At 49.6% G+C, this 24,847-nt stretch overlaps 8 protein-coding genes across 8 annotated transcripts; 4 read left to right on the top strand and 4 right to left on the bottom strand.

The window, feature by feature from the left end:
- Window positions 1–6,778: 6,778 nt before the first annotated feature.
- On the top strand, window positions 6,779–7,148 carry PFLUO_LOCUS5851 (uncharacterized protein; the record flags this gene model as incomplete). The annotated part of the gene is made up of 2 exons (XM_073783337.1): window positions 6,779–6,877; window positions 6,927–7,148. 2 exons carry the CDS (start codon window positions 6,779–6,781, stop codon window positions 7,146–7,148), a joined length of 321 nt encoding a protein of 106 aa, XP_073639902.1.
- A 3,300-nt stretch (window positions 7,149–10,448) lies between these two features.
- On the bottom strand, window positions 10,449–11,075 carry PFLUO_LOCUS5850 (uncharacterized protein; the record flags this gene model as incomplete). The annotated part of the gene is made up of 1 exon (XM_073783336.1): window positions 10,449–11,075. One exon carries the CDS (start codon window positions 11,073–11,075, stop codon window positions 10,449–10,451), a length of 627 nt encoding a protein of 208 aa, XP_073639901.1.
- Window positions 11,076–13,602: 2,527 nt separating this feature from the next.
- On the bottom strand, window positions 13,603–15,466 carry PFLUO_LOCUS5849 (uncharacterized protein; the record flags this gene model as incomplete). Its single annotated transcript, XM_073783335.1, has 2 exons — window positions 13,603–14,547; window positions 14,609–15,466. 2 exons carry the CDS (start codon window positions 15,464–15,466, stop codon window positions 13,603–13,605), a joined length of 1,803 nt encoding a protein of 600 aa, XP_073639900.1.
- Window positions 15,467–17,312: 1,846 nt separating this feature from the next.
- PFLUO_LOCUS5848 (required for normal timing of actin polymerization in response to thermal stress) lies at window positions 17,313–18,039 on the top strand (the record flags this gene model as incomplete). The annotated part of the gene is made up of 5 exons (XM_073783334.1): window positions 17,313–17,340; window positions 17,410–17,425; window positions 17,524–17,608; window positions 17,680–17,814; window positions 17,908–18,039. The coding sequence occupies 5 exons, from the start codon at window positions 17,313–17,315 to the stop codon at window positions 18,037–18,039; spliced, it is 396 nt and encodes a 131-aa protein (XP_073639899.1).
- Window positions 18,040–18,536: 497 nt separating this feature from the next.
- PFLUO_LOCUS5847 (Golgi Transport) lies at window positions 18,537–19,105 on the bottom strand (the record flags this gene model as incomplete). The annotated part of the gene is made up of 4 exons (XM_073783331.1): window positions 18,537–18,833; window positions 18,888–18,903; window positions 18,966–19,014; window positions 19,069–19,105. The coding sequence occupies 4 exons, from the start codon at window positions 19,103–19,105 to the stop codon at window positions 18,537–18,539; spliced, it is 399 nt and encodes a 132-aa protein (XP_073639898.1).
- Window positions 19,106–19,978: 873 nt separating this feature from the next.
- On the bottom strand, window positions 19,979–20,548 carry PFLUO_LOCUS5846 (uncharacterized protein; the record flags this gene model as incomplete). The annotated part of the gene is made up of 1 exon (XM_073783330.1): window positions 19,979–20,548. The coding sequence occupies one exon, from the start codon at window positions 20,546–20,548 to the stop codon at window positions 19,979–19,981; it is 570 nt and encodes a 189-aa protein (XP_073639897.1).
- Window positions 20,549–20,807: 259 nt separating this feature from the next.
- On the top strand, window positions 20,808–21,241 carry PFLUO_LOCUS5845 (DASH complex subunit dad4; the record flags this gene model as incomplete). The annotated part of the gene is made up of 5 exons (XM_073783329.1): window positions 20,808–20,810; window positions 20,860–20,916; window positions 20,975–21,019; window positions 21,080–21,164; window positions 21,213–21,241. The coding sequence occupies 5 exons, from the start codon at window positions 20,808–20,810 to the stop codon at window positions 21,239–21,241; spliced, it is 219 nt and encodes a 72-aa protein (XP_073639896.1).
- A 366-nt stretch (window positions 21,242–21,607) lies between these two features.
- Window positions 21,608–24,096, top strand: PFLUO_LOCUS5844 (Nuclear actin-protein involved in chromatin remodeling; the record flags this gene model as incomplete). Its single annotated transcript, XM_073783328.1, has 5 exons — window positions 21,608–21,803; window positions 21,866–22,186; window positions 22,240–23,180; window positions 23,233–24,009; window positions 24,067–24,096. 5 exons carry the CDS (start codon window positions 21,608–21,610, stop codon window positions 24,094–24,096), a joined length of 2,265 nt encoding a protein of 754 aa, XP_073639895.1.
- Between the last annotated feature and the right edge of the window lie 751 nt (window positions 24,097–24,847).

Below are 24,847 nucleotides of genomic sequence, written 5' to 3'. Positions count from 1 at the left end.
GGTTGCAGTCAGTATCCCCGCCCCGCCTTTTGATCTTCTGTCATCACACTGATGATATTGCAATTTAGAGAAATGACTCCGCCGGTTGATGCTCAGAAAGCTGCAAAAAAATCTCGCTCCATGGAAGACGATGCGCGCGCGGCATTAGAAAAAGACGGCTGCCTTCCTTGCTACCCCCTTGATCTCGAGTTCCCTCTGAAAGATGTTCCCGAGATATACGGAGGAATAATATCGTACTGGCTCTCGCTTCCCCAGACTGGTGATGTGGTGCTCTGTGCCCAATTATTGGACTGGGAAGAATTTCGTAATTCTCAAACGGAGGTTAGACGACGCATTGATTTCGATGATTTCGCGAAGCAAGTTCGGGACCGTTGCCGACGTCACAAGTTAAATGATGATGTATGCTTACATCCCGACCCGAGGCAACAAACCCCGTTGGAAAACTGGATTGAATTCCAAGACTATCATCTTCGTGTTCACGAAAAATTGGAGAAGCGGAGGAATCACCAGAAGGGGTTGGCTGAAAATCCTAAACACGCAAATGAAGCAGCAGGCCTGCAGCAAGTGCTAGAAGCTGCTGAGGAACAGGTAGGTAAGCATCGAATTCTGCTACAGTGGATCAGTCAAGAACATTTGAGAATGCTTGCTATAAACCCACAACCCATTAGGTCCCCCGTCGAAGAGCATCGTAACGACATGCATGGCGCCCTGGAAGCCAGGCTGAGGCGGCACTGTCGACCCCAGTCCAACGCCGTTCTAGGCGGTGCGACGGTATCGAAATATAAAGCACGGGACCATCAGAAGGCAACAAAATCGGGTCGCATCACAACGGAAATCAACGATTCGGGCTTACTGCAGAAATTTTCCTCGCCCAAATCTGGAAAGCGGGAGAGCAAGCCACACGATTTTAGAGAGAGTCCTTTCCGTCGACTACATCCACGACGGGGATTGAAACCACGGAAATTTGCTAATGCCACTGCCAAGCTACATCCTACACCATCATCCCGCTTGGCAGGACAAGAGCAAGCGCCAGATCGACCACAATCTAGACGCCTGCGGGCCTTGCAACAACGACACTCTTCCCCTGTGGTGAAGACAAGGAGCGGACGTCTCTCTCGGAAGCCGATCAGATATCCCGCATACTGAGAGTAGTGGCGACTATTCCTGTCTTTCGCAGCTCGCCTCGTTTACCATCTTGACTTCAACAACTGTCGTATAAAACTGGGTTCTCCAAGATGACCATTGGCTTGGCGTTGAATTTGACCATGACATCAACCCCAGCCACCTAACCGTTCTCGCCCCTCAAGTTTCGGTTCCAACCAAATTATACGGGTATAAACCCTAACAAGAAACGCGAGGTTGGGGGCCTTTGGAAGCCATTCTTCCGGCTGTCAGGCAGGCAGGCCTGACAGCACACTCGCATAGCGGCTGTATCTGAAGCAAGCTACATGATTGAACGTGAGGTTGGCTATTCTTTCATGATTCTCCGCAGGGTGAAGGGGCCGACAGTCATTCAGTGGGAAAATGAGGTGTCGCAGGTTTATTGCAACAGTATTTTCCAAAAAGAGTTCAGTTGAGGATATTTCCACCCTACTGGTCCCGCACGCAATACAGTTGCAGGACTTTCAATGCCTAGTGCCTATGGCGCGGAATTAAACCCTATAATCAAAAGCATCTTAACCTCAGAAGGACGATCGGTTCTTTCTTTTGCAAGGTCCAATTGCGCTGTTGAAGATCTGTTGAATTTCCCCCAGAAATCTCTTGTCCCCCGATATTCAAAGTTTGGGAGATCGCCTGCTTTACCAACCCACGATCCAGTCCATCCTACAGCAAAACACGATGGGTATAAACAAGACGGAGACTCCTACTGCGCCGGTGTTTGTTTATCACGCCTCGCAGGATGAGATCGTCCCGTACGCTAATGCATCGACACTGGTGGACTCATGATGCAGTTACGGCGTCAGCATCAAGTTTACTACGTACTACGTATGGCAATGGCGGGCATGTGACGATTGAAGTGATCGGATTCCCAGATGCAATTGACTTCGTGGAGGCTGCCTTTACTGGGACGACAGGCAGCGGGTGCTCGCGAAACATCCAGCTCTCGAGTGATCTTAATCCGATCGCGCTGGGAGCGGAGCTGGAGCCGATTCTTGTCAAGCTGATTGAAGTGTTGACAGAGACCGGTGTAGAAGGCTCAAACATCAAGCAGAATCTGAATGTGCTGGAGGAAGTTATCTCCTGGACGGATTGGTGAGATCAGGTCGATATATCCTGCTTTGGTTCAGCTTCAGAGATTATTTGCAGATCGTGTCCGGATGTGGGAAAGTTCGAAAGCTGGTCAGTCGCGGTCGATTCTTATTTTTATGATAATATATAATATTATGAATGATCTTGAACTCATGGTCTATTGCTTGCCCTGAAAATCGTTGAACAGCCGCGAAAACACTGTTCCAGACATTGTTGATAGATAGGCACAAATCAATGGGTGGAAAACGGGAGGTACAAAACTGCTTTAAGAGAGGGTGATCAAATCCACGGACGTAAGGTTAATCCGCGACGCAACAAAGTCTAAAGCGACATGCCGAAAAGAATTTGCTCCCAGCTACATTGTCTGAACAATATCTTCCATTTCACAGCGTCATGAATGATTGTAGTGGTTGAATTAATCGACTTCAGACACTCGACCCGCTATTTCATCGTCACGTCGAGAAAGACTATCCTCGGAAACATCTCCAATCCGTCGTTCTATAATTCGAAGCCGCCATTTCATCACCTGCATGCAGGATTGATCAAGTAATAATATTTGACCATCACAGTTACATCACAACACGCCATTCTACCTCCGAAACAACGGCCAGAGTGATAAAATTCCACTATTTTTTGAGTAAAGTTGACCACCTACTAAAATATCTCGGAATCGCCATTTCACCACCTCGGGAATGATCGGGATGACCAATTTCCGCCTTGTCAAGCACATTGCACCAGGCAGTTTCACCACTGCAGCAATGCTCAGAGTGGTTGTATTGAATCACCCATCTGAACGCACCGGTTAATGAATTTTGACCACCTCTTAAACAAACTTCAATATGCCATTCCATCGTCTGTAGGATTGACCGGATGGTCCATTTTATCACCTATTAAACAACCCAAAGAACGCCATACCACTCCCAAATCAATAACCAAGCTGTGTAAATTTCAAAACTCTAAGGAAACCAGTTAATTTGACCAACCACCCTCTTACTAATCTCAACCCGCCATTTTACCCCGAAAGCAATGACCAAGAAGGTTCAAATACGCCATTCCTTAAGCACGTCTCGGCCATGTCTCGACCATTCACCACCTCAGGAACTACCTACTGATTAAATTTGACCACCTAAACAAATTCCAACTCGCGTTTTCGCCCTAGAAGCAATGACCCAGTGCGCCGTGAGTTTGTTGGCGGTAAATGATTGGGCGTCAGCTTCCAAATCGATGGCCCAACAGACGATGTCGTCCTTATCCAGACCCAGGGGCCAATTTTCAGTTACTAACAAATATCCTTAGCGCTGTCGGGCCAAAGTCCCATTTAGACCTCGCCATGACCCACCGAAAATCCAACCCGCCCATGAGAAACCCGCTAAATTTACGAACACTGAGGGGATCATCAACTACTGTCAATTGCACTGGCGCTGGCTTCGAGTACTACACTAAATCATTGATAAACCCAAACGACCAATCTTGAGACCTGAGGAGCCGCCGACAGTAGATTATAAAAACGTTGACTGGCCAAAATACACCTTTGCGCTGTGAGTGCTGACACTACCTTTTCAGTAAGTAAAACACAACCGGCTCACGAAAAGGTGTCCTGAGGAATTCTTGCAGGCTACTACTTGGCGGTCGACTCGTGGACTCACAAGGGGCCATCCTCATACCAATGTCCTGAATGCTGGTGTGAAGAACGCATCGACAGATACGGACATCTAAGAACATCGGATGGCAGCGGAACAATATGAATGTTCCCGCTTTCGTCGACCTCCCCAGGCCTGGTTATGCCCGGAGAAGATGGAGAGGCGGCTTGTAATGCATGCTGTGTCAAGAGGTGAATGATGAAGTGAGAAAGTGAGGCAAAACCCTGGGAAAACGTTGTGAGCCATATTGATCGGCAATTTCAGACGTTCGCTGCGAAATTTGTGTAAATTCCTTGGGTAGTGCTGTGTCGGGAAGGGGAAGCGAGGAATTCAAGTACTACTCCCCAAACTATGTCGTTACGAACATCCAGAACAAGCCCATTTTATTCGGAAGCGTCTTCTATGAAGTTTCGATGATATGCGAGTTGTTTGAACATAGTACATGAGAGCGAGTATGTTGATCTCTGCACGATGAAACGCAAAGAATGTTGATCTCTGCAAGGTTAGGCTGTGCTGCCCAAACGAATGTTTATTCATAACACAATGCCAACCCTTTTTTTCCCCATTGGACTCCCTAGGCTCATTTCTGAAATGTTAGAACTCTTAAGGTCACACAACATTTTTCGAAAGCATCGATCACCACTTTGAAGGTAGTACAAAAGTTTTGACTGGCTTTAAGCGACGGATACTACATTGTCTTGAAATCTCATGCCTACCAGTAAGTCATTGGCCAATATCCTGCCTCATTTTTGCTAGCTTGCAACTATGATGCCGAACCCTTGCAGTTGCACGGTTAATTTGATTGGGTCTTTTGGGTGCTGAACATGCTACATAGAAACGAACTTGACTCTCAGGACGAAACAAAATATGTAGTCAAGATAAATTTCCCTTAGTACCATCATCTAGAGTTCATCTATTTGTGATTTTCTTGTCATTTTTTCTTCAATCCGACTGCGACTGAATTCGCCATGCGCCAAACCCCTCCTTCTGCAGAGGACGCCCGATATTCAGACGATACGGGTCAGAACAAGGAGAAGCATCGTTTAAAGTCTGCAAAAATATCCGAAAGACTAAATCAGATTGACCGTATTCGAGCCAACGGAGTTGGAGATCATATTGCCTTGCCACAGCTTGCAGTCTGCGGTGATCAATCAACAGGCAAAAGCTCAGTTCTCGAGGGTATCAGCGGATACCCTTTTCCTCGACGTGATGGACTCTGTACACAGTTTCCTACTGAGATTGTACTTCGCCACGATAGCTGTGAGAGCAAAATGGCCGCTAGTCTCTTGCCCTGCGCATCGCGTTCACCGGAAGAAAAAGAGCGTTTCGCCGCTTTTCATCGCGAATTTCAGGACCTCAGCGACCTACCAGATATTATTCACGAAGCCTCCAGCCTATTAGGGGTTCGTGGATTTAGTGAATTCACGAACGCCCCTGCATTCGCGGCGGATGTCCTTCGACTTGAGCTGGTCGGCAATACAGGTCTTCATCTGACCCTCGTTGATCTTCCGGGGTTGATTTCAGTCTCGGAGGACAATAAGGATCTTGAGATGATTGGAGACGTAGTTGACTCTTACTTAAAGAGTTCGCGCACCATAATACTTGCTGTGATCTCAGCAAGTAGCGACGCAGAAACTCAACCTATCATTCAACGGGCGCGACATTTTGACCAGGATGGTGTAAGAACCATTGGTATCATCACTAAGCCTGATCTCATCAACAAGGGCACAGAGGACCGCGTCGCACGCTTAGCCAAGAACTTAGATCGCACTAGCTTAAATCTAGGCTTCTTCCTCCTCAAAAATCCCTCTCCATCAGAATTGGCGCGAGGAATGAGCTACACGCAGCGCCGAGCAGCAGAATTGGAGTTTTTCTCAAGCGAGTCGTGGAGAGCGCAAGGCCTCGACCCAACGAGGATTGGGATTGACAACCTTCGTTCATTTTTGGCAGAGCTCCTGGATGGTCACATCGAGCGAGAGCTTCCGAACGTAAAGGAAGAAGTTCGACGTCTACTGAAACGCGTCCGTGATGAGGTTTTTGATCTTGGAATTGAGAGATCTCACCCTAGCCAAATCCGCATATTCCTAACTCGTATCAGCACCGAGTTTCATTACATCGTCAAGAATGGTCTTGAGGGGAACTATGATGGTCGTGATCGAGAATTTTTCTTGACGAGCAGTTCTGGCACTTCTGATCGCCTTCGTGCTGTGATTCATGAAGAGAACGAAAGATTTTCTGACTATATGAGGAATCACGGTCAACGAAGAAAGGTCATCTCGAAAGACGACGGCAAAACATTCGCTGAATGGCACAGCCAAGAACCGGAAGACCCAGAACCGGAAAACAGTGAAAATGAAGAGGATAAAGAGCTTAGTATCACGAAAAAGCAGATGTCAAGTTGGATAAAAGAGGTACGATAAGAGAGAAACATTTCTGGAGGCTGATGCTTACGGAAGTAGATATATCATAAGTCAAGAGGTCGAGAATTACCTGGAAATTACAACCATTCTCTTTTGCAGGAGTTATTTCATATTCAATCATCCCGCTGGGGCTATATCTCTCGTCGCCATCTTGATTCTGTTGTGAGGTTGGTGACTCGATTCGTTGAATCAGCGTTGACGTTCGTAGTCAGGGACCCGAAAGTTCGTGACAATCTGCGGAAGAGCATAATCAACACCATAGATGGAAACGTTCAAAATGCACACCAAGAACTTGCAAAGCTGTTGCAAGACGAACAGGGCCATCCAATCACATACAATCACTACTACACCGACAACATCCAAAGGGCGCGGCAAGACGACGCGAAAGAACGCATGAGAAAGTCTTTGGATAATGCAGTCCAAAATGATTGGGGTGGTATATTCAAGTTCACTCATTCCTCAGGCGAGATGAATAGAATGATATCGGCTCTTCAGGAACGCGTGGAGGTTAATATGGTTGATCGGGCTTGCTCCGAGGCGCTGACTGATCTGAACGCGTACTACAAGGTAATCTTATTATCACAAGATGCACACTGGTACTAAAAGGGGTTTTCAGGTTGCGATGAAAACCTTTGTTGACAACGTTTGCCGACAAGTGGTTGAAAGACACATCCTCGCTACTTTAACGGATGTTTTTGACCCGACAACTGTCAGTGGCTACTCTGACGAGAAGTTGTTAGAATTGGCTGTTGAGTCATCACAAACCAGCCGCCGCCGCGTTGAGGCGATTCAACTACAACAGGCGCTGGAGCAGAGCCTCAAAGAACTTTCTATTTAGACAGGAACTTTATCTTGTATTTTGGGTAGCTTCGGTTGTGGTTTTCTCCCAAAGGGTTTCCCACAATCCAAGCGTGAATGCGGGAGTAACCCTTCGTTTTTTAATAACTCTTTGGCTTGCTTCAACATGACATTAAATATATTTGATTAATGCCGATGGGACTTGGACTCGCGCTTGGTTGGTCGTGTGTGTACCTCAATTAACAGGTGTTGGCTTCCATGGAATATTACGGAAATTTTTGGACAGTCACGAGACGGTAGTGGAGCTATTACTTGAAACTGGACAGGTTAATCTGGGTTCAAAAGACCATAAAGGTCAAACAACATTGACTAATGCCAAAGACTCTGGGCAAGAGGCGATATAGTAGCGACCGTTATCGCCTTATATCCCGGAAACACAGACAATCTTGTTGGAGTGGAATTCCCGATTAATGATAACGAGGCGGATGAGGTGTAGAGCGACAATTACTTGGTAAATGAATACACATTGGCTTTACAGGGGTTCTCGAAATCGCCTTGACTGTTCAATCCATCAAGTAAGCCGCAATATGCCAAGAGTCGCAACTTCCACGCGAAATCAGGCTGCGGTTACTTCTATCAAGGCATGCGGGGTTATCAATAGGCAGTATCAACCAGTATCAGCAGGTAGATATGCTCAACTTCAACAATCATCTACAGCTTCGAAACTTCGACATTTCGAACTAAAATTATAATTACATTTAAAAAAAACATCTTCCATTCATGCATTGTTTCCTAAGCCTTGAACAAGACAGAGTGTCATTACTCGAATTACTGACAGTCGCCATAGAAATGTTTAAGGATCAGCATTGTTACCAGGCTCGTGCTGGACAACACAATAATTATGGACGACAAACAGATAATCGTTTGATGTTTAATGAATGTTGCGTTATTGTGCTCCCTCGAGCATTCCTCATCCCTGGCTAAGGTTGTGGTCACTCCCTGTCGGAAAAAGTTACATGATCACCGATTGACTCGATTTGTTAGCTCTCACATGGGATATACTTTACATTCAGGCGTGTTCCTTAGTGGTGAAGCTGTTTTCGATAGATAAATACGGCTGAACACTTAAATTACGCGTCTCGTCAATACACCTCCTCTCAGTAAACACAGGGAATGGCGTCGGCGAGCATATGCTTAGCTAGTGTGGCAATGGAGAACAATCCAATTTTCGATTCTATATTATGAAAATAACCTGTCATCCAGAACCATACCATTTACCAGACTCTCGGCTCCACTAGATGGAAGTCCGTAGATAGCCAGAGTCAAGATCCTAGGAAGGAGCATTCTCTCCTAGACCTCTGTGGCTCCTAGAAACATCTTATAACTTCCTATGAGTATCAAACAGCTCTTAAGAGATATTTCATGGTATTCTGAGAAGTAGATGATGAGTTCACAGGAATAGATTAGCTTCATTCCCAGACGTATCCATGGCTCCTAGGAGTACAGTCCTGTATATCCGGAGAGCACCACATAGGAGCATGTACTGTAGTGTTCAATGTTATGATGCCTCGAATCCACGACACTTGATCAAATACAGTGTGACCGGTTTAATCTAGCATGAACCTTCGCTCTGGCCTATGTTGAAAATAACAACCAACTTTAGTCATTGAGTGATGGGTCCGTGGCTTCACAGGTTACGGGACCTTTCAAGTTGCTGGGGATCTACACAGAGGCCAGGCACTACCTTGGGCTTACTAAAGAGCCTAGTGTTGATTTCAAGACAAAATACTCTCATTGGACTCGCATAGCTAGAGAGTAAATCATAGTTGTACTGTGCTATACAAGTAGATGATGATCAATTCATAAGTTGATATTCTGCGACCAAAGAACTATGATTTAGCTCCGCTTCCTATTAGTCCATGATCTAGTACATCTCTGAGAAGGTTTTATATCCATCCAAGCTTGTCGCAGGAAAGCTGTATCGAGATGAGTGAACTGAGGTCCAATCTGTCTCAGAGTCACATTTTGGCTCTTGAGCGCAAGCAGGCTTCTTCTATCCTTTGCACTGAGTTTCTGGGGTGGTCTACGGACATTCGAATAGTCTTTCCGATTCAATGGTGTCCGTGATCTTTTGTTGACTCCAGTGGTAGCTTCGAAGACGCCGGCAACATGAGGTCGTTCATCACCACCTGCTTCTCGATAGTCTCCTTTTCCTTTTACAAAGCGAATATTTCCGACATCCTTTTCTTCTGCACTAAGCTCGGTGCTGGAGGCTACGGAGACGGGGCATTCTTCTCGCTCACCCTCAACGTTCCCCTCCGCCTTGTTGCTAGTGTGGCTTCCAGATTGCTCACCGGCAACGCTGAGGACAGGAGAATTCAGGTGTAGATTATCATTGAGTGACAAGATTTTCTCATTGCACCCATTCAAAGAGGGAGTTATTGAATCCAGCTGGGTGGCAACTTCATCATTAGACTGAAATCCATTCCCTTTGTTGAAATCGAAGGGCTCAAGAATCCTTGGGTCAATGACCTCCAGTCCGGGAGTTGTTGGTCGCGAGCTAAGTGGGGAGTGTGCGGCGGAGAAACATGCTGAGCTGTTCCTGCTACTTGACAAGGGTTTTTCACTTATGCTCGAATAAGAATATTTTTCGGGATGCACCTCGATGAACGGATTCACGGTCGGGATGGGAACGAATATATTGTTTGACGGTTGGTGCTCACGTTCTTGAGTCGGAGGTAGATAGCGATAAAATCGCGCTTTCCTATGGCGCTCCTCTTCCGGTTTTGTTGAATGACCTTGTGTCTCCACCTTGCAAGCGCGTTTTCTCTTTCTTGGAGGTTTTGGACTTTGCCAAATCGCTTCGTTGAGCATGTGTGCGTCGTGTAAGTGATGTCGGAGTTCACGTTCAGTGTCGAATGTTCGTAGACAACCACACATTGGTTTTTTTGTGGACCACTGCTCTTCATTCAGGTGTTGCCCTTCAATATGCTCCCTAAGGTTATCGCTTCGCAACCAGTACTGCAGCCGTGCTTCTGCGGGAATATCTAGGTTCCACAAACAGAAAGGACAATATCCAGGACGGATAACAGTATGGCGATACGTAATAACTTCACAGTGCTGAGTTTCCCATGTCTGGAGATGAATATCGCAATGGCGTCTCCATTGGTTGGATAAAAACCACTCCATGCACTCGTAGCAAAAACGCATCTTTGATTCCGATATTTGAAGGTCAAAAGCTTTCTCTCGCCGGACACATTCGTGAATGTGAGCACTCCTGTCACATTTCCTTAGACTATTAGAGTAAGTATTGGCTGTGGCGTCGTAGGCTTAAGAAAGCTCACCGTGTAACGTCGGTTTGGCAACCCTTCACGGGACAAATCCCTTGAATCGGACTTTCGTTGGGGAGGTAGACCACGTCAAAGTCACGACCACATTGAGTTTGCAAATCTTGAACGAAAAGAAGTTTTTCATCAAAAGAAAGCTCCTTATTGCAGGACATGGCTGATGCAATTCGCGCAACCTCTGGCGCGATAAACTTTTGAGCGCGTGTGTGAGTGTCCTTTTCCCAGTGCTCCAGCTCTTCTTTCCCCCGATTGAGAATTTTTTGATCTCTCTTCTCTCGAACCCACCGATTTTGATATTGTTTAAGTTCAAGCAGGCGTTTCCGAGCCAGTGTTTTTCTGTATTCCATCTTCTCGATCTTGAGAGATTCCTCATCGTGGCTCTGTTCAAAGAGCTTCATCCGAGCTCTCATTTCCACCATATCTTGGTTTTTCAAAATACTTTCCTTGATGTCTGCTGGCAATTCGCCAGGTAAACCTCGCTCGTAAAATTGGACGTAGCTTTGGAAGTACTCAATATGATCAGACTGGTCCTCCTCGTCGAGAACAGCTGACACTGTGTCAATGGAGGAGCAGTGGGCCTGATAATGCTCCGGAAAAGTTTCTAATCCCCGATGTGCCATTATCTGAGAGACAGGCGTAGAGCCATGCCTTTCTATATTAGATTTTAGTATCTTGATTTCGTTCCGGAGTTTCTTAAGGGAGTAGGAACTAACTTTCAACTTTTTTTCCTAAGTTTCGTCGCATGCAATGGACGGTTGCCAGTTCACCGAAATAACCTGCAGCGCTAAAAATTTGGCGTAGGCAGGAACAAAATTTTTGTTTCGTCAGAGGAGTTTCTTGAGGTCCATCTCCAGTCGCATGTCTAAGGACCGGCTTTTCCAGGAACTCACTCTTCCATCGCAAAGGGATTTCACCATTCGAAAGGTCAAATTGCGCAAGATCTTCCACTGTTTTAATACCAAAAAGAGCTCCATGTGCCAGGGCAAGGGCGAGAAGTAGGTAGCCCGACGCAAACTGCGGTCTGTTGCTATCGCGGATACTAATCCCGAATCTAGAAGCACTCGTTAGCAAAATCACTTTCTCCTAATAAGCATGTTACTAGTTCTTTTTCCAACTCACACAGTGTATTGTGGGCATCGATTATTCTTGAGCCACACCTGATTGACTCTCCATCCCACTGCCCAAGGAGCATTGGATGAAGGAAACAGAACTAGATCTATATGCTGGAGTAGAGATGAGAACGAATTCAGATCGCTGTAGTCAAAGATCTTACTTTGTATCGAAGACCTCTTTCATGTTTGTGCTCACTGGAAGGTATAAAAGATCCGACTCTTGCTCCAGTGAAGAGATACAGTTGAAGACTAAACAGGATGACGACCTTGAGCAACCCAGGAATGAATGTTTGGTGATCTGTCTGCCACAAAGATGAAACTATTCTTAAGAAATCATTCTTCGTGAAGTTGAGCTTCTCTTTTTTTAGGGCTACAACGGTGCCCTCTGCTGTCAATGTTTTTTTGATCCACTGCTTAGCGTTCAGAATGTGATCACAGAAGGAAATAGGAAGTAAACTCACGGTTTTTATCTCTTTTCTGTCAGCTGGTATAATTTTGACTTTCGTGAAATCTTCGAATCCACCAAAGAAACGCTCAGCGCACGCATCTACGGTTCTCACCGTTGGACGCTCATTCTCGTCCAGTCGTCCCGAAATAGAGCTAATGTACCAGCGAATGAATTCCTTGACCATCTCATGGCTTGGAGCTGAACAACCCGGAGCAGTTTTATAGGAATCAAACCCATTTTCTGGGTTTGCAGTAAAGCTAGGGAAGGTAAGCCTTTGACATGAACGTATGAAAGTGTCCCTTCAGATGCGCCTCGACCTACTTCATCCAAAGACCCATATAATCACGATGTAAATTGTTGGTTGTGTGGAGTCTCTTGTCCTTTTCTCGTATTGAGTCCTCCTGTCTATGGGCTCCAGGGACGTAACCATTCTTTTCTCGCTGTAGACGGCGCCTCTCATCGCGTTTAGCAAAAAAATCTTTCCTGCCCATCAGGAAGGTGGTTCCTCATGGAGGTTAGAGGTGGTTTTAAAACAGAAATTAGGGTGTGAGGTCGAATGATCAAGTGGAAGGTGCTTGAATACGCATTATGAGCAAACGGTTGCTTGATTTTATACCCGAGATTTTGAACTCATACCGCTTTTAACATCAGAAAACAAAGGGCTTGTCTGAAATTGAACTATGCTAAGGTGGATAGCGTTCTCCACTCTTCCTGCGCCATCTGGTACTAGTGTATTTTCTTGGTGGGATGAAGTGCTCAAGAAAATGGGGACAGGACCAGGGCTATCAACAGACTATCCATCACAGAATAAACGGGCCTGTGGGGTGGTATACCCTCTTTGGGGATAGGCTAGCGTGGACTGAGTAATCCATGAGTAGCTCACTGATTGGGCACTGAGCGTCACTGAGTGATCAGTGAGCATCCAATGAGCGCTCAGTGAGCGCTCAGTGAGCAGTTGTCATCAAGCACGTGACTATGATGAGCGGGATCACTGAGTGTGTGTGCGTGCTGAAATCTACTCAGTGAGCCAGACCATGAGCGCCCTCATTAAAGTAACGGCAGCCTAGAGAGGAAAGCCCCACCTGCCAGGGGATATCCGGTACGTATAGGTACATATAGAAGTTATCCAAATACATGCTTCTTCTTCAATTCAGTGCAGCTATCTATACATTTTAGGCCGAATGTTGCAAGATCCGTTGCAAGATCCAGCTTAGCCACTGCACATCCTTCATCTGGGTGACTCCGTCTTCCCCCATGGCTCTCCAGGCAACGAGACCGTCCGGTCTGATAAGCATACCGATCACTCCCTTCGCGCCAGAACCTGGCCATCATGATGAGGCAGCTTACTGCTTTGGGTTTGGGTAAAATCATAGACAGAGATCCCATGTGAAAGTGATTTTGCAAGGACAAATTATAGGAGCAAGGCCGATGCCATCAAGCAGGTCAACTACAATTAAATTGGATACTATCAAAGCACACAATGCAAAATGCCCACAGGGTATCAAAAAAAGAGAATAAATTGTAGACACAAAATAACATGGCAGACAATGGCGCAATTAGAAAAAAAAAAAAAAAAAAGGAAGAGCATCACAACGATTCAATTCGCAGTTCCTGTGAAACCGCATGCTTGTGTCCGTATTGAACATTCGGCATCAGGGCCTGCCGGTCCACCAGCCGCTCATGGGGATCTATGTAGTCAACTCGGGCGCCGATGGGGACTAGCAGCTGCCGCGGTCCCTGGGAAACAGATATGGATTTAGCGGTCGAAACCTCCACTGCTGGGGTAATGTAGAGAAGAGGGCTGGTGGTATCTTCCTCGGCCAGAGGCATGCGAGTTATATCTTCGGGCGAAGACCCAGAATCGGGGCCCGATATAGACGTGGTCGAAACGATGATGCGGCCGACTTTCTCCTTCGTAGTGAGAGACGCCGACCGGGGTTTATCCTTGACCGGAGGAGAAGGCCGTTTCTCCATCTTTACTGGAATGCGGGACAGGTTTTTGGGGGTGTGCTTCGGGTGAGTGCCCTTCTTCGGAGTGCCTTTCTTGGGGGTACTGTTCTTGGGGGTATCTTTCGTGGGCGTATCTTTGTTAGGGGGGGTTTTCTTGGCCGGTTTCACATCACTGGTCTTTAGCGAGGTATGCCGATGCGTTTGAGCAGATTTTGGTTCCGATTTGATGGCAGGGAGCGGTTTGTCCTCGAATCGGGGAGTGCTCGTGGATGACCGCGGTGTAGAAGATCGACCCTCCGTGAATACTCTTGGAATCACGGGTGACTCGAACGCAGTGATGATGTGCACGTTGGCAGAGTCTCTTGGTTGCTCCTCGGGTGCTTTCAACGGACTTTCAACAGGGAGGGTCGATGCTCTCACCCTGGGCCCGCGCGAGAAGTTCGGGGTGGGACCGGCACCGAGAGCACCGAGCACCTGGGCAGCCTTGGTGGGTTGGGAGGTGGGGAATAGTGTGAAGCTCGTTCGTGCAGGCGAGGTTGCTCGTCGTTGGACCACTGGCAATCCCTTCGCCTTGAGGAAGTTCTACCTTAGGTCAGTACTCCGGGTCCCAGTCAAAGCATATACACGACAGTGAAAATCTCACATGCGCATCTGGCACTTGCAGATTGTCAAGCGTCTTACTTCTCCGCGCCAGCAATGATTGTTTTTCCTTCTTCTGGATGAATTTGCTGAACATCACACTGTACCGTTCCATCTCAACGTCCGGGATGTTCACTTGCAGCATAGGTTCTGTGCTGGCTGACTTCTCTTGCGGTTCTTTCGCGGCCGACTGAGAACGTTTTCGATATCTCTTGGATTCGCGGGTCTGGCCGCTGGCATTTGGCTCGGACGTAAGGTCAATCTCGAGAGATGGCCACTCTTCTTTCGAGTCGTTCCTCGGCTTTGCTTTGCGTGGTTTCTCACCGGACTTTTCCTTTCGTGCTGTGCGTAGGCCATGATATGTCTGTGGATGATTGGACGTGGGCGCAAAGGCACTCTTCGCCCGAAAGAACCCTCCAATCTTCTTCCACTTGCTCGGTTTTTCAGATCCGGACTTCTCTCCCGCACGCCTCGCCGCATAGATCGATATGGGAGGCTGGAATTGTCCCCGGGTGTTGAGCATTCCAGGACTTCCCAAGGCAATTCCTATTGATTCCTGCTCTTTCGGACCACGATACGCCCTCGATCTTGATGGGACGGCTTCATCCGGCGGTGCTGTCACTCGAAAATCAAACATGGCGGTCTGGCCGGGTGGGGGCTTTCTATATCCATCCGCGGTGCTGGGCCGGTGCAAGTCCCATTGTCCGAGTGTGGTGGGGTCCGGTCGCTTGTAGGACGTCCCCTCATCCAGTTCGCGAAGGTCATTTCGCGGCAAAGCGTCGGTATAGGTCAGTACGGGGAATGAAATATTGTCTGTCGCATGTTGTGTGCGTGTTTTGACGGCCGTTAATCCTTTCGCCATGTTTTATTGGTATCCGGGAATCCAGCCGAGATACGAGGTTGCACCAAAAGAACGTATTCGAGAATGAAAGTGGACGAGAAACGAGTGGACAGCCTTCCAGAAGGCCGCAGCGCAAACCGGAGAGAAAGCAGAAATGGGAGGGACCAGCGTGCCGAGCGCAGGGCCCTATAATGTATTTATGTGGTAGACCCCTAGGTGGAGATCCAATTAGGAGGATCTTTGTAGATGAGACAAGTAGACGTTTCGGCCGTGCGCCCATCCGATCCAGACAAATCAAACGCCAAACAGGCGACTGTTCGGCCATCCTCTGCCGCGCCGGGGCCACATCCGACCCGGGGCTGGACTCCTCGACCAACACGAGCCAAGAAGCAAAGAAATCCTTCACGCTCACACCGCCCGCAGTGCTCCCTATTCGCCCAACTAGTGAATGCAACGGCTGGGAGCAACAAGATGGGGGCGACCGGAACGTTGGTTGGAGGGCCGTTAATGGAGTCGCGGGCGATGCTTATTTTGCCCTGGGCGAATGAGCGTGGCCCGTCGCGAATTGATTAGCTCGCTACCACGTTCACGGGGTCAGCACTCGCCCACACCTGCAGGAGGCGTGTTTCACCACCCCGGAAGCTGAGACATGGGCTTTTTATCCATGACTCAGGGGGCCTGACCTTCATCATCCACCACTGATGGCTTACTGCGTAAGACCTGGACATGCTACCAGAGCAAAATCATGGGCTATGACTTGTTTGATCGTTTTGCCATAGACCTTCGGAGTGCCATGATGAACAGCAGCTTCAGAACACACATATGGTGTTGATCGGTTCCCCTCAGTGGGTACACAATATGAAGCGCGGAAGAACATGATGAATCTGAGAAGACGCCAGAAGCATAAAGCTAAAGATTCATGTCAAACGACCATAACTCTCAGGGTAGCGTGATTCGTTGTGTCTAGAATGGGTAAACCACAATGTTAACCTTGTACAGCTATACAGAGGATGAGCGAGACGACTTACTTGGAACCTTGATACTGGACGGTGAAAACAACCTTCAGGTTCTGCACAAGTAGACTGACTACCTCCGCCGTCGACGCGAAGCGCAACATCTGAGTACACCGTATACTCGAGGCTGTAATGCCCAAAGCGTATGATCTCGCCCATGCAGGCACAAAGGCAGCTTTGCAAAGTGAATGCCAGCGCCATGTGGAGTGCGTAGTGCCAGCTGACGACACCATCAGTCATACAGAGCCACAAGAAATCGGCCATCACGCGTTTCAGGACTTGGAAGAGGGAGCGAGCGAGGGAAAGAGGGACGATGTGCGTTGCGTAGTCTCGTTTCCAAGTGGCACACACCACACGACACCACACTCATAGCAGGCAGGCGCTCTTCAATCATTTCACTACGACTCGTCTGCGTCTCTGCTTGAAAACAAGTATAACTTGCTTTCGTATCTCGGCATGCCTTTTTTCGCAACCATGTACTATGTCAACACTATTGACATAGTTGCGAAAAGGCACGTCCTTTTGACCTGGGGAATTCGACCGGAGGCCTCTTCTATTCGAGCTGATCTAGCTCGGAGAAATCGTTTTTCCATTTCGTGGGCTGATGAGAGCGTCCAGCTCCTGATTGGCCGAATTGATACTTGACTATAGGTCACCGCCAATACAGACAGCCTACCCCCCCACCTTCTTCTTCTTCTTCTTTTCTTCTTTCTTCTTCTTCATCCGCTTCTCGTCTTTTCTCCTATCCCTCAGACTTTCCTTGATCTCGGTATGCTCCTCACTAATTCTGCTGCGCCCGGACTAATCCCTCCGCCGCCCCGCAGCTTCCTCCGTCAGATCCTCCTGTTTACATCATGGGCCAACACTCGGCAATTTGGCAGGGTATGAATCACTCCGAACTACATCCCCCACCAAATCTCCATCATGCCGCTAACACCCTCTCTTCATCAGGCTATGTCGACTCCAGGTATCGACTCCACCTCTCGTCCCTCCCCCGACATCCCCGGCAATCCCTGATTCTCCCCCCCTTTACACTCAACACAATACTAACCCCCACCCGTCCAGTCTGATGGGCTCGGGCCAATTCGACAAGGCCGGTATTCTCGCTGCCGACTTTTCCGGCCTCGAGGCCTCCTCGCCAGGCTTCCAGGTATGCGTGAACCCCCCTCATTCGGGGTGCGGGGCTGTGGAATGTTAACGCAAACGGTCCGGGTACGCTAGCTCTCTCAGGACGACATTAACACCCTGGCTGCGGCCTTCAGCTCTAGCGACAATGCTTTCGCCAACGGCTTCTCTATCGGCGGGGAGAAACTAGTGACCATCAAGGCGGACGAGCGCAGTCTATACGGCAAGAAGGTGCGTCCCTCGGCACTTCCCCCTCTCCCCCCCACAATGCGATCGACATCCCGTATGTAGCAGTAGCTGATGCTGTGTTTTGATCTGATGCAGGGCAAGGAGGGCGCCATCGTCGTCCGCGCCACCTCGTGCACCATCATCGCCCACCACGGCGAGTCCGTCCAGACCACCAACGCCGCCACCGTCGTGGAGAACCTGGTTGACTACATCAACAACCCCCGGTAAAGGGGTGTCGGCAGAAATTTGGAAAGTGGGGAGGAGGAAAGGGGCATGTGTGTGTGTGAAGAATAGGAATGAAATAAAGGAGCATTGCTTGATTTATTGTTTCTGTCTTTCTGGTCTCGCTCGACAGTGAGCTTCTATTTACTTCTTTTTGACCATTTGTGACGATGGAGGAATTATGATATCTATTCCTGATTTACCCCTCTTGTTTTTCATCCCGAACCACTGCGGAATATGCAAGAAGATACCGTGGGGGGGAACTACTCAATTGACCTGGGTATAAATCTCTAGGGATCATGCCATTGCTCGTCTAGTTATTCGGAATCTCTATTATTGTTGGATACTGACGAGCAGCCCGATGGGATCCGAAAGAGTCATTAGTAATTACATCAGTGCATGACCCATATGGGAACCGTGATGTGTTTGTAGATATATCGTGTCATCCCATCCGGGTCACGCGCGAGCCGCATATTCATACACAAGACCATCATGCCCATGAATCATACCGGCAGCTCGGCATTGCTCCTCCCACCAGCCAGAATCTCGAGACCGCGCTGAATATAAGGTCCCACGACCGGGACGTTGCCCGCGAATTGACCGATGGTGACGAGGAAATCGCCGAAGAGGATGAACAGGCCGTACAGCTCGATCAGGAAGCCTGTTAGAGGCCAGCGGAGCAGGATCAAGATGATACCGGCGGTAAACGCAGCGGTACCCTTGAGTTTCTGAGGACGCGAGAAGAAGACCATGGTCTTCTGGAAACCAATGATGAGGGTCAGGCCTATGAGGAAGAGGATCTGGATCACGGTTAGTATGAAATCTGAGGGGTGGGGGGGTTCAGCGCAGCGTACATTGCCCATGGCAAGCCTAGATGACACGGAAATGGTTAGCATTTATCAGAAGTCGAAAAGAGGCCAAGGATCTCATACATTGACCGATCAAAGAACATGATCACTCCTCCGAACAGAAACAAGCCACCTAAACATTGTCATTAGTACTTGCGCAGATATCCCTCTGGAGAGGAACTCGTACCAGCTGAGCAGAAGACCACACCAATCTCTGTCGGCATGCGTTAGTACAGTACACGCAGTTGAATCCTACGGCTTGCGACAGGTCAAAGGAAGCGCAACTGACTCTGGTGCTCGGATAACCACATGCTAGGCATTTTCAATTCCGCCAAACACGCAAGCGATCAGATGGTCCTAGCGACAATATTTCTCGCGGTCGATATGCGCAACGAGAGCCCTGTTTCTTCGGGTTGCTGGCCCTGGGAGGATTGTTGGTTCCAGGGGCGGAAAGGAGTCGAGGCAGCGGGAGGACCGGAAGTAGAGGGTGCGCAGAGTGAGTCCGGGGTCTTGACAGAAAGGGACAGGATGAAAGCGATTCCAAGGCCAGTAACTTTTCTCGAGAGAGTAAACACGCGCAGAGAGAAATCGGGTTCTGCCACGTTGAATCACATCCAGAAGGCGGTCTAGCCGGTCACACCAAACGCTTTTCGTCCCTTTTACTTTCTGTTTCTTTCACACTCCTACTGTCAACAAGACCACTTCCAGCATTGATGATTGCATTGGACGGTGTCTCTATCTAAACATTACACATATTATTTCCCCGATTCTGGTATCTCCATTCATGAACCATAATGTCCCTCTGGGGCTCTCCATGCCACGCCGCGACGACAGTATCTCGAATACTGTAACTGCCGCTCCCGTTCCTGGGGCGGCGGTACTAGTCGAGTGCACTTGCACCAGGCGAAGATCAGAAACGGTCACGAATAAGCCGGAGCGTTTTCTTGAACCTGTCTCGAGAGGGGCACGGTGGGTGGAAAGGGCTTGACTGTGTTGGCCGAACATTCGTAGCAAATTCGCTGTTCTGTGTAGCGGATGATTGGGAGCCATGCTCGTTGCATGGCAGAATCCTTGGTCGTAGAGCATGCTCCTCTGCTTTACTTCAAAATGGTGTGTGCCCCCCGAGCTTCCAGATAGCTGTCCGGGACGCCCTGAGCCAAGGTCCGGATCACCCCAAAAATCTCCTTGTTATGGTAGCGCAGTCGGGTCTTGGGATCGGTATACGGTGCTGGCAGCCCCGTGATGTCGCAGTAGTGGCGCTGGTAGGCCGGGTTTAACGACGGGGCCGACTCGATGTTTGTGTAGGTGACGGTTGGTCCGGTCGGGAACATGGCCCGAGCATTCTTCTCCAGCACCAGCGTGGAAAGGTTCTGTGCAGCCTGTGCCAGGTTAGGTGCCCGCCCAGCGCCTTCGGCAGGTGTCTGCGTGCCGCTGGTTGTGACCCCCGAGTTGGCAGGGAAGGGCGTAGTTGCACCGGAGTTTGCTTGCGTTGCCATGACTGATGCCTCTTTCCGGGTGGTCTCGGAAATGATCTGCTTGAGGTTCTTGTTGCGTCGCTGCGACGGCTTCCAATTCGGGTTGCGGAATGGACGTGGGACTTGGGCAATGTCGAGACTGTTCAGGAGCCGCTGGTGCGCTTCGTCGTTCGCTGGAGTGGCAGGAGCCATGGTGGGTACAGTGGGTTGAGTGAAGGACGAAGAAATGACCGTGTGTGGTGGATATGAATAGTCGGGTCGATAGCAGGAGTATAATTGTGGTAGGTGGAAGTGGAACGAGAGAAAGGGAGAGACCGAGTTGGCCGAAGGGATTCTTTGTATAGGGTCACGTGCATCACCGCCGGCCGGAACAAACAAAGCCAGTCCATAACACTGATTATTCCTTGCTCCCACTACTACGATTACTACTACTACCCAGCCAGCCTCAACCATGGTATGTTTTTGTCTTTTTAAACAGAAAACTGCCACTCATCCTTCCCCAGGAGAGTCCTCACGAGCACCAGCAGACGGTGCTTCTGTCGCGTATTATCACCAACGTGGTAGGTGCCACTGACCCTGGCCAGGAACAAGAGGCATCTCGGCTAATTGGACGATCAGGAAAAACTCAATGAAGCCATCATGGTCATGAACAAGAGCCTTCAGGTTTGTTTCGTCGTAGTGGTGGTGGGCGTCGCGTTGATGGACTGACTGACGACGCGACAGGAGGTCAACATCCAGAACATGAACGTGGAACTGGTGGCGCAGATGTTCAAGAACTACCAGTCCAACGTGCTCTTCCATCTGGAAGGTAAGTTCTCTCTGCTTCATGGGTGCGATGGATGCTAAGACCTCGCAGCGACCGAGAACCTCCAGGAGCCGTCGTAAGCGCAGGGAGCATCATGATGAATGAATGAATGAAAATGAATGAATACCTCCCTGATGATTGAATCCATCGTAATCCGACCAAGTCTAATAGTTATTCGTAGCTATGAATTATTCATAGATGCAGCGGGTCTTGGCATCCAACTCCGTCACTTTTCTGCCGGTCCATCATTCAACTCTCCGTCTGTCCCATTCGTTCATTATTCCCTTACCGTATATTTATTGGCTACCCAGTCTTCCTTGTCTCTTGTTCTCTTCTCCGTCACCCCTTCCACCTACCCTGGCCATGCGGTGAGCCTCACTCGCCTCACCCTTTCTGATCATCAACAGCTCCTGGTTTCCCCCAACCACCAGCCAGCGCAGTTGGCCATGACCATCTCCTCGGTGCAGACCCTTCTTCCGGGTCGCGCTGAGATCAATGCGACCGAGAAGAGAGCCGTGAAACCGCCGCCACAGGTCTACGGCGTTGCCGACTTTCCCTTCAAGGGCTACAATCCTCCGCAGCCCGAGGGATATGAGCAGAGCCGCTCTCATCCCGACACTAGCGCCATCGTCATCGACAATGGTACGTTCCGCTTGATCGTACCTTCTCAGCGTACGATACTGACCCCGTTTCCCCTCATCCAGGCTCCAGTGCCATGAAGGCAGGGTGGTCCTTCGACCAGAACCCGCGCTTCGTCCTGCCTCCCACCATGAGCCGCTACCGCGATCGCAAACTCAACAAGCAGTGCAATTTCATTGGTTACGATGCATACGCCGATGCAACCACCCGGGGCCAGCTCCGACATGCGTTTGACCCCGGCAGCAGCGTTGTCGGGAACTGGGATGTGATGGAGGGCGTGCTGGACTACCTGTTCCTCAAGCTCGGCGTGGACGGCGCCAACGGGGGTGTTGACCGGCCCATCGTGATGACAGAGCCGATTGCGAATCTGGCATATCCTAGGCGGAGTGAGTTTGGGCTTCTGGGTGATAATTGACGGCGACGGCTAACCCGCCTCTAGTGATGAACGAGATTATGTTCGAGTGCTATTCCGCGCCGTCCGTGGCCTACGGTATCGACTCCCTCTTCGCCTACCGCTACAACAAGGGGACAGATGGCTTGGTCGTGTCGTCCTCACACACCTCGACGCATGTCATTCCCGTCCTGAACTCGAAGCCACTTCTCTCGAATTGCTCGCGACTTAACTGGGGTGGGATGCATAATGCCGATTACCTGCAAAAGCTTCTCAAGCTCAAGTATCCCACGTTCCCCACACGAATGACGGATCATCAGATGGAAGACCTGGTCCACAAGCACTGCTACGTTTCTCCGGATTACGACCACGAGCTGAGTGGATATCTGGATTGGACCGGCTTGGAGGATCGCGATCATGTCATCCAGTATCCATTTACGGAGCCCGTTATAATCGAGAAAACGGAAGAGGAACTCGCCCGGATCGCGGAGCGCAAGAAGGAAAGCGGTCGCCGCCTTCAAGAGCAAGCAGCTAAGATGCGGCTCGAGAAGCTCGTGAAGAAGGAGCAAGAGCTCGAGTATTGGAAGGACTTCCAAAGCAAGCTTGCCTCTGAAACCAAGAAGGAAATCCGTCGGATCTTGGAAGCGGAGGATCTGAAAGACGAAGCTCAACTGGAGCGAATGATCAGGGAACTAGAGAAGTCAATCAAACGCTCGCGCAACAAGGATCTGGGAATCGAGGAGACAGAGGAGCAGCCGGAGGAAATGACCTTCCCATTGCTCGATATTCCCGACGAAGAACTCGATGAGGCCGGATTGAAAGAAAAGCGACACCAGCGGCTCATGAAGTCCAACGTGGATGCCCGACAACGGGCCAAGGCTGAGAAGGAACGGGAGAAAGCTCGGCAGGAAGAAGAGGAACGTCTTGATCGCGAGAAGCGTGAGAATAATTTTGAGAGCTGGATCTCCGAACGGAGAACCAATCGCGAGGTAAATTTTGACTTGAAGCACTCTTGACTCTTAGATGCTCATGTTCTTCTAGACTATCATGCAAAGGATCAAAGAGCGAGATCGCATGAAGGCGGATCTCGGCAACCGCAAATCCCTGGCCAGCCAAATGCGGATGAAGACGCTGGCCAACCTCGCCTCGGACGGCCCCAAGAAGCGCCGGCGTGGAGGTGATGACGACGATTTCGGCGCCAATGACGAAGACTGGGGCGTGTACCGAACCGTGGCCAAGGATGAGCAGAGCGATGAAGAGGAAGAGGAGGACCTCGGCAGTATGCTCAATAGCGTCGAGCACGAGCTCCTCGAGTACGACCCCGAGTTCACCGAGAACCATACTCTAGCTGCGCAGACCGACTGGACCAAGAGCCTGGTGCATGCTTTCCTGCGCGGACCCTGGCCCTTCGACGGGGAGAGCCACCGCGAGGCGCATCAGCTTCACCTGAATGTTGAGCGGATTCGCGTGCCGGAGGTGGTTTTCAAGCCATCCATCGCGGGAGTTGACCAGGCTGGTTTGATCGAGATCGCCGCCGATATCATCAATCAGCGCTTCTCCAGCACGGAGGACCGTTCCCGCCTGCTCAGGGATGTGTTCCTGACGGGCGGTAACACCCTATTCACCGGGTTTGATGAGCGCTTCCGCAACGAGGTGCGCGCGTACTTGCCGATTGACGGCGAGTTGAGAGTGCGCAAAGCGTCGGATCCCATCCTGGATGCGTGGAGAGGTGCTGCGCAATGGGCCGCTGGCCCCGATCTGGGCCAGTCCTCCGTTACGCGACAGGACTATCTGGAAAAGGGCAGCGAATATATTAAGGTATGTTCCCACTGCATTAGCTCTTACTGTTATCATCTACTGACCTGTTTCTACCAGGAGCACGATCTGGGGAATGTTATGTGGTAAAGAAGCGGAAAAACCTGCTCGGGCGTATAAGGAGTCAGTCGCACTGGTATCTTGGGAGGGAGGGAGCACGGTGGGGCTTGGAATATTTTGTTTTCTGTAGACTGCGATTACCTTTGAGCCTGAATGCAATCTGGTTGACGGCAGAAGCTTCCTCTTGTTCCTGCATCCTGACACCGTCTGTCGTCGCAAGGGGGATATAGGGTGGCTATTATTGTCCCTGCCACCCTCGGTCTATGCTGTCAACAGTGTTCCTCTATCAGAAACTACTACTAGAAGGCACGATCAAATAGTTAGCGCCCACTGACTGAGCGACTAGAAGCCCACCGTCGATCACGATCCCTGTCTACGCATGGAGGGATACTATTGGACAATGACCGATTCCACGGTCGAGAGGTGTCTAGCTAGCACGAGCAGAGCAGTCGCGCTTGTCCCAACTTCCGCCACATGCCGACTGGCCGTTTTGCTCGTTCGCCACTCCTCGCGCACAAGAGGGTAAACTACCTACAAGGACCAAGCAGCAACAACACAATAACATTATCAAAACACTTTGCTCTGTAGAAATGTATTTCTCGCTCACCGCCCGACAATTGGAATCCCGACCGGCCCAATTTTGGCGCGCTGATTTCATGCAGAGGCTATCATGACGCATCTGGGGATCTTGAATTCTGCTGTCCTTGCCGCTTATCGCCTTGGTCCTGACCAGGGTTTGACTTTAGTGATTCCGGTCCAGACACTTCGAATGTGCAAGTGA

The sequence above is a fragment of the Penicillium psychrofluorescens genome, assembly GCF_964197705.1.
Source record: "Penicillium psychrofluorescens genome assembly, chromosome: 4".
Lineage (NCBI taxonomy): Eukaryota > Fungi > Ascomycota > Eurotiomycetes > Eurotiales > Aspergillaceae > Penicillium > Penicillium psychrofluorescens.
This window is presented reverse-complemented; position numbering and strand designations above follow the sequence as displayed.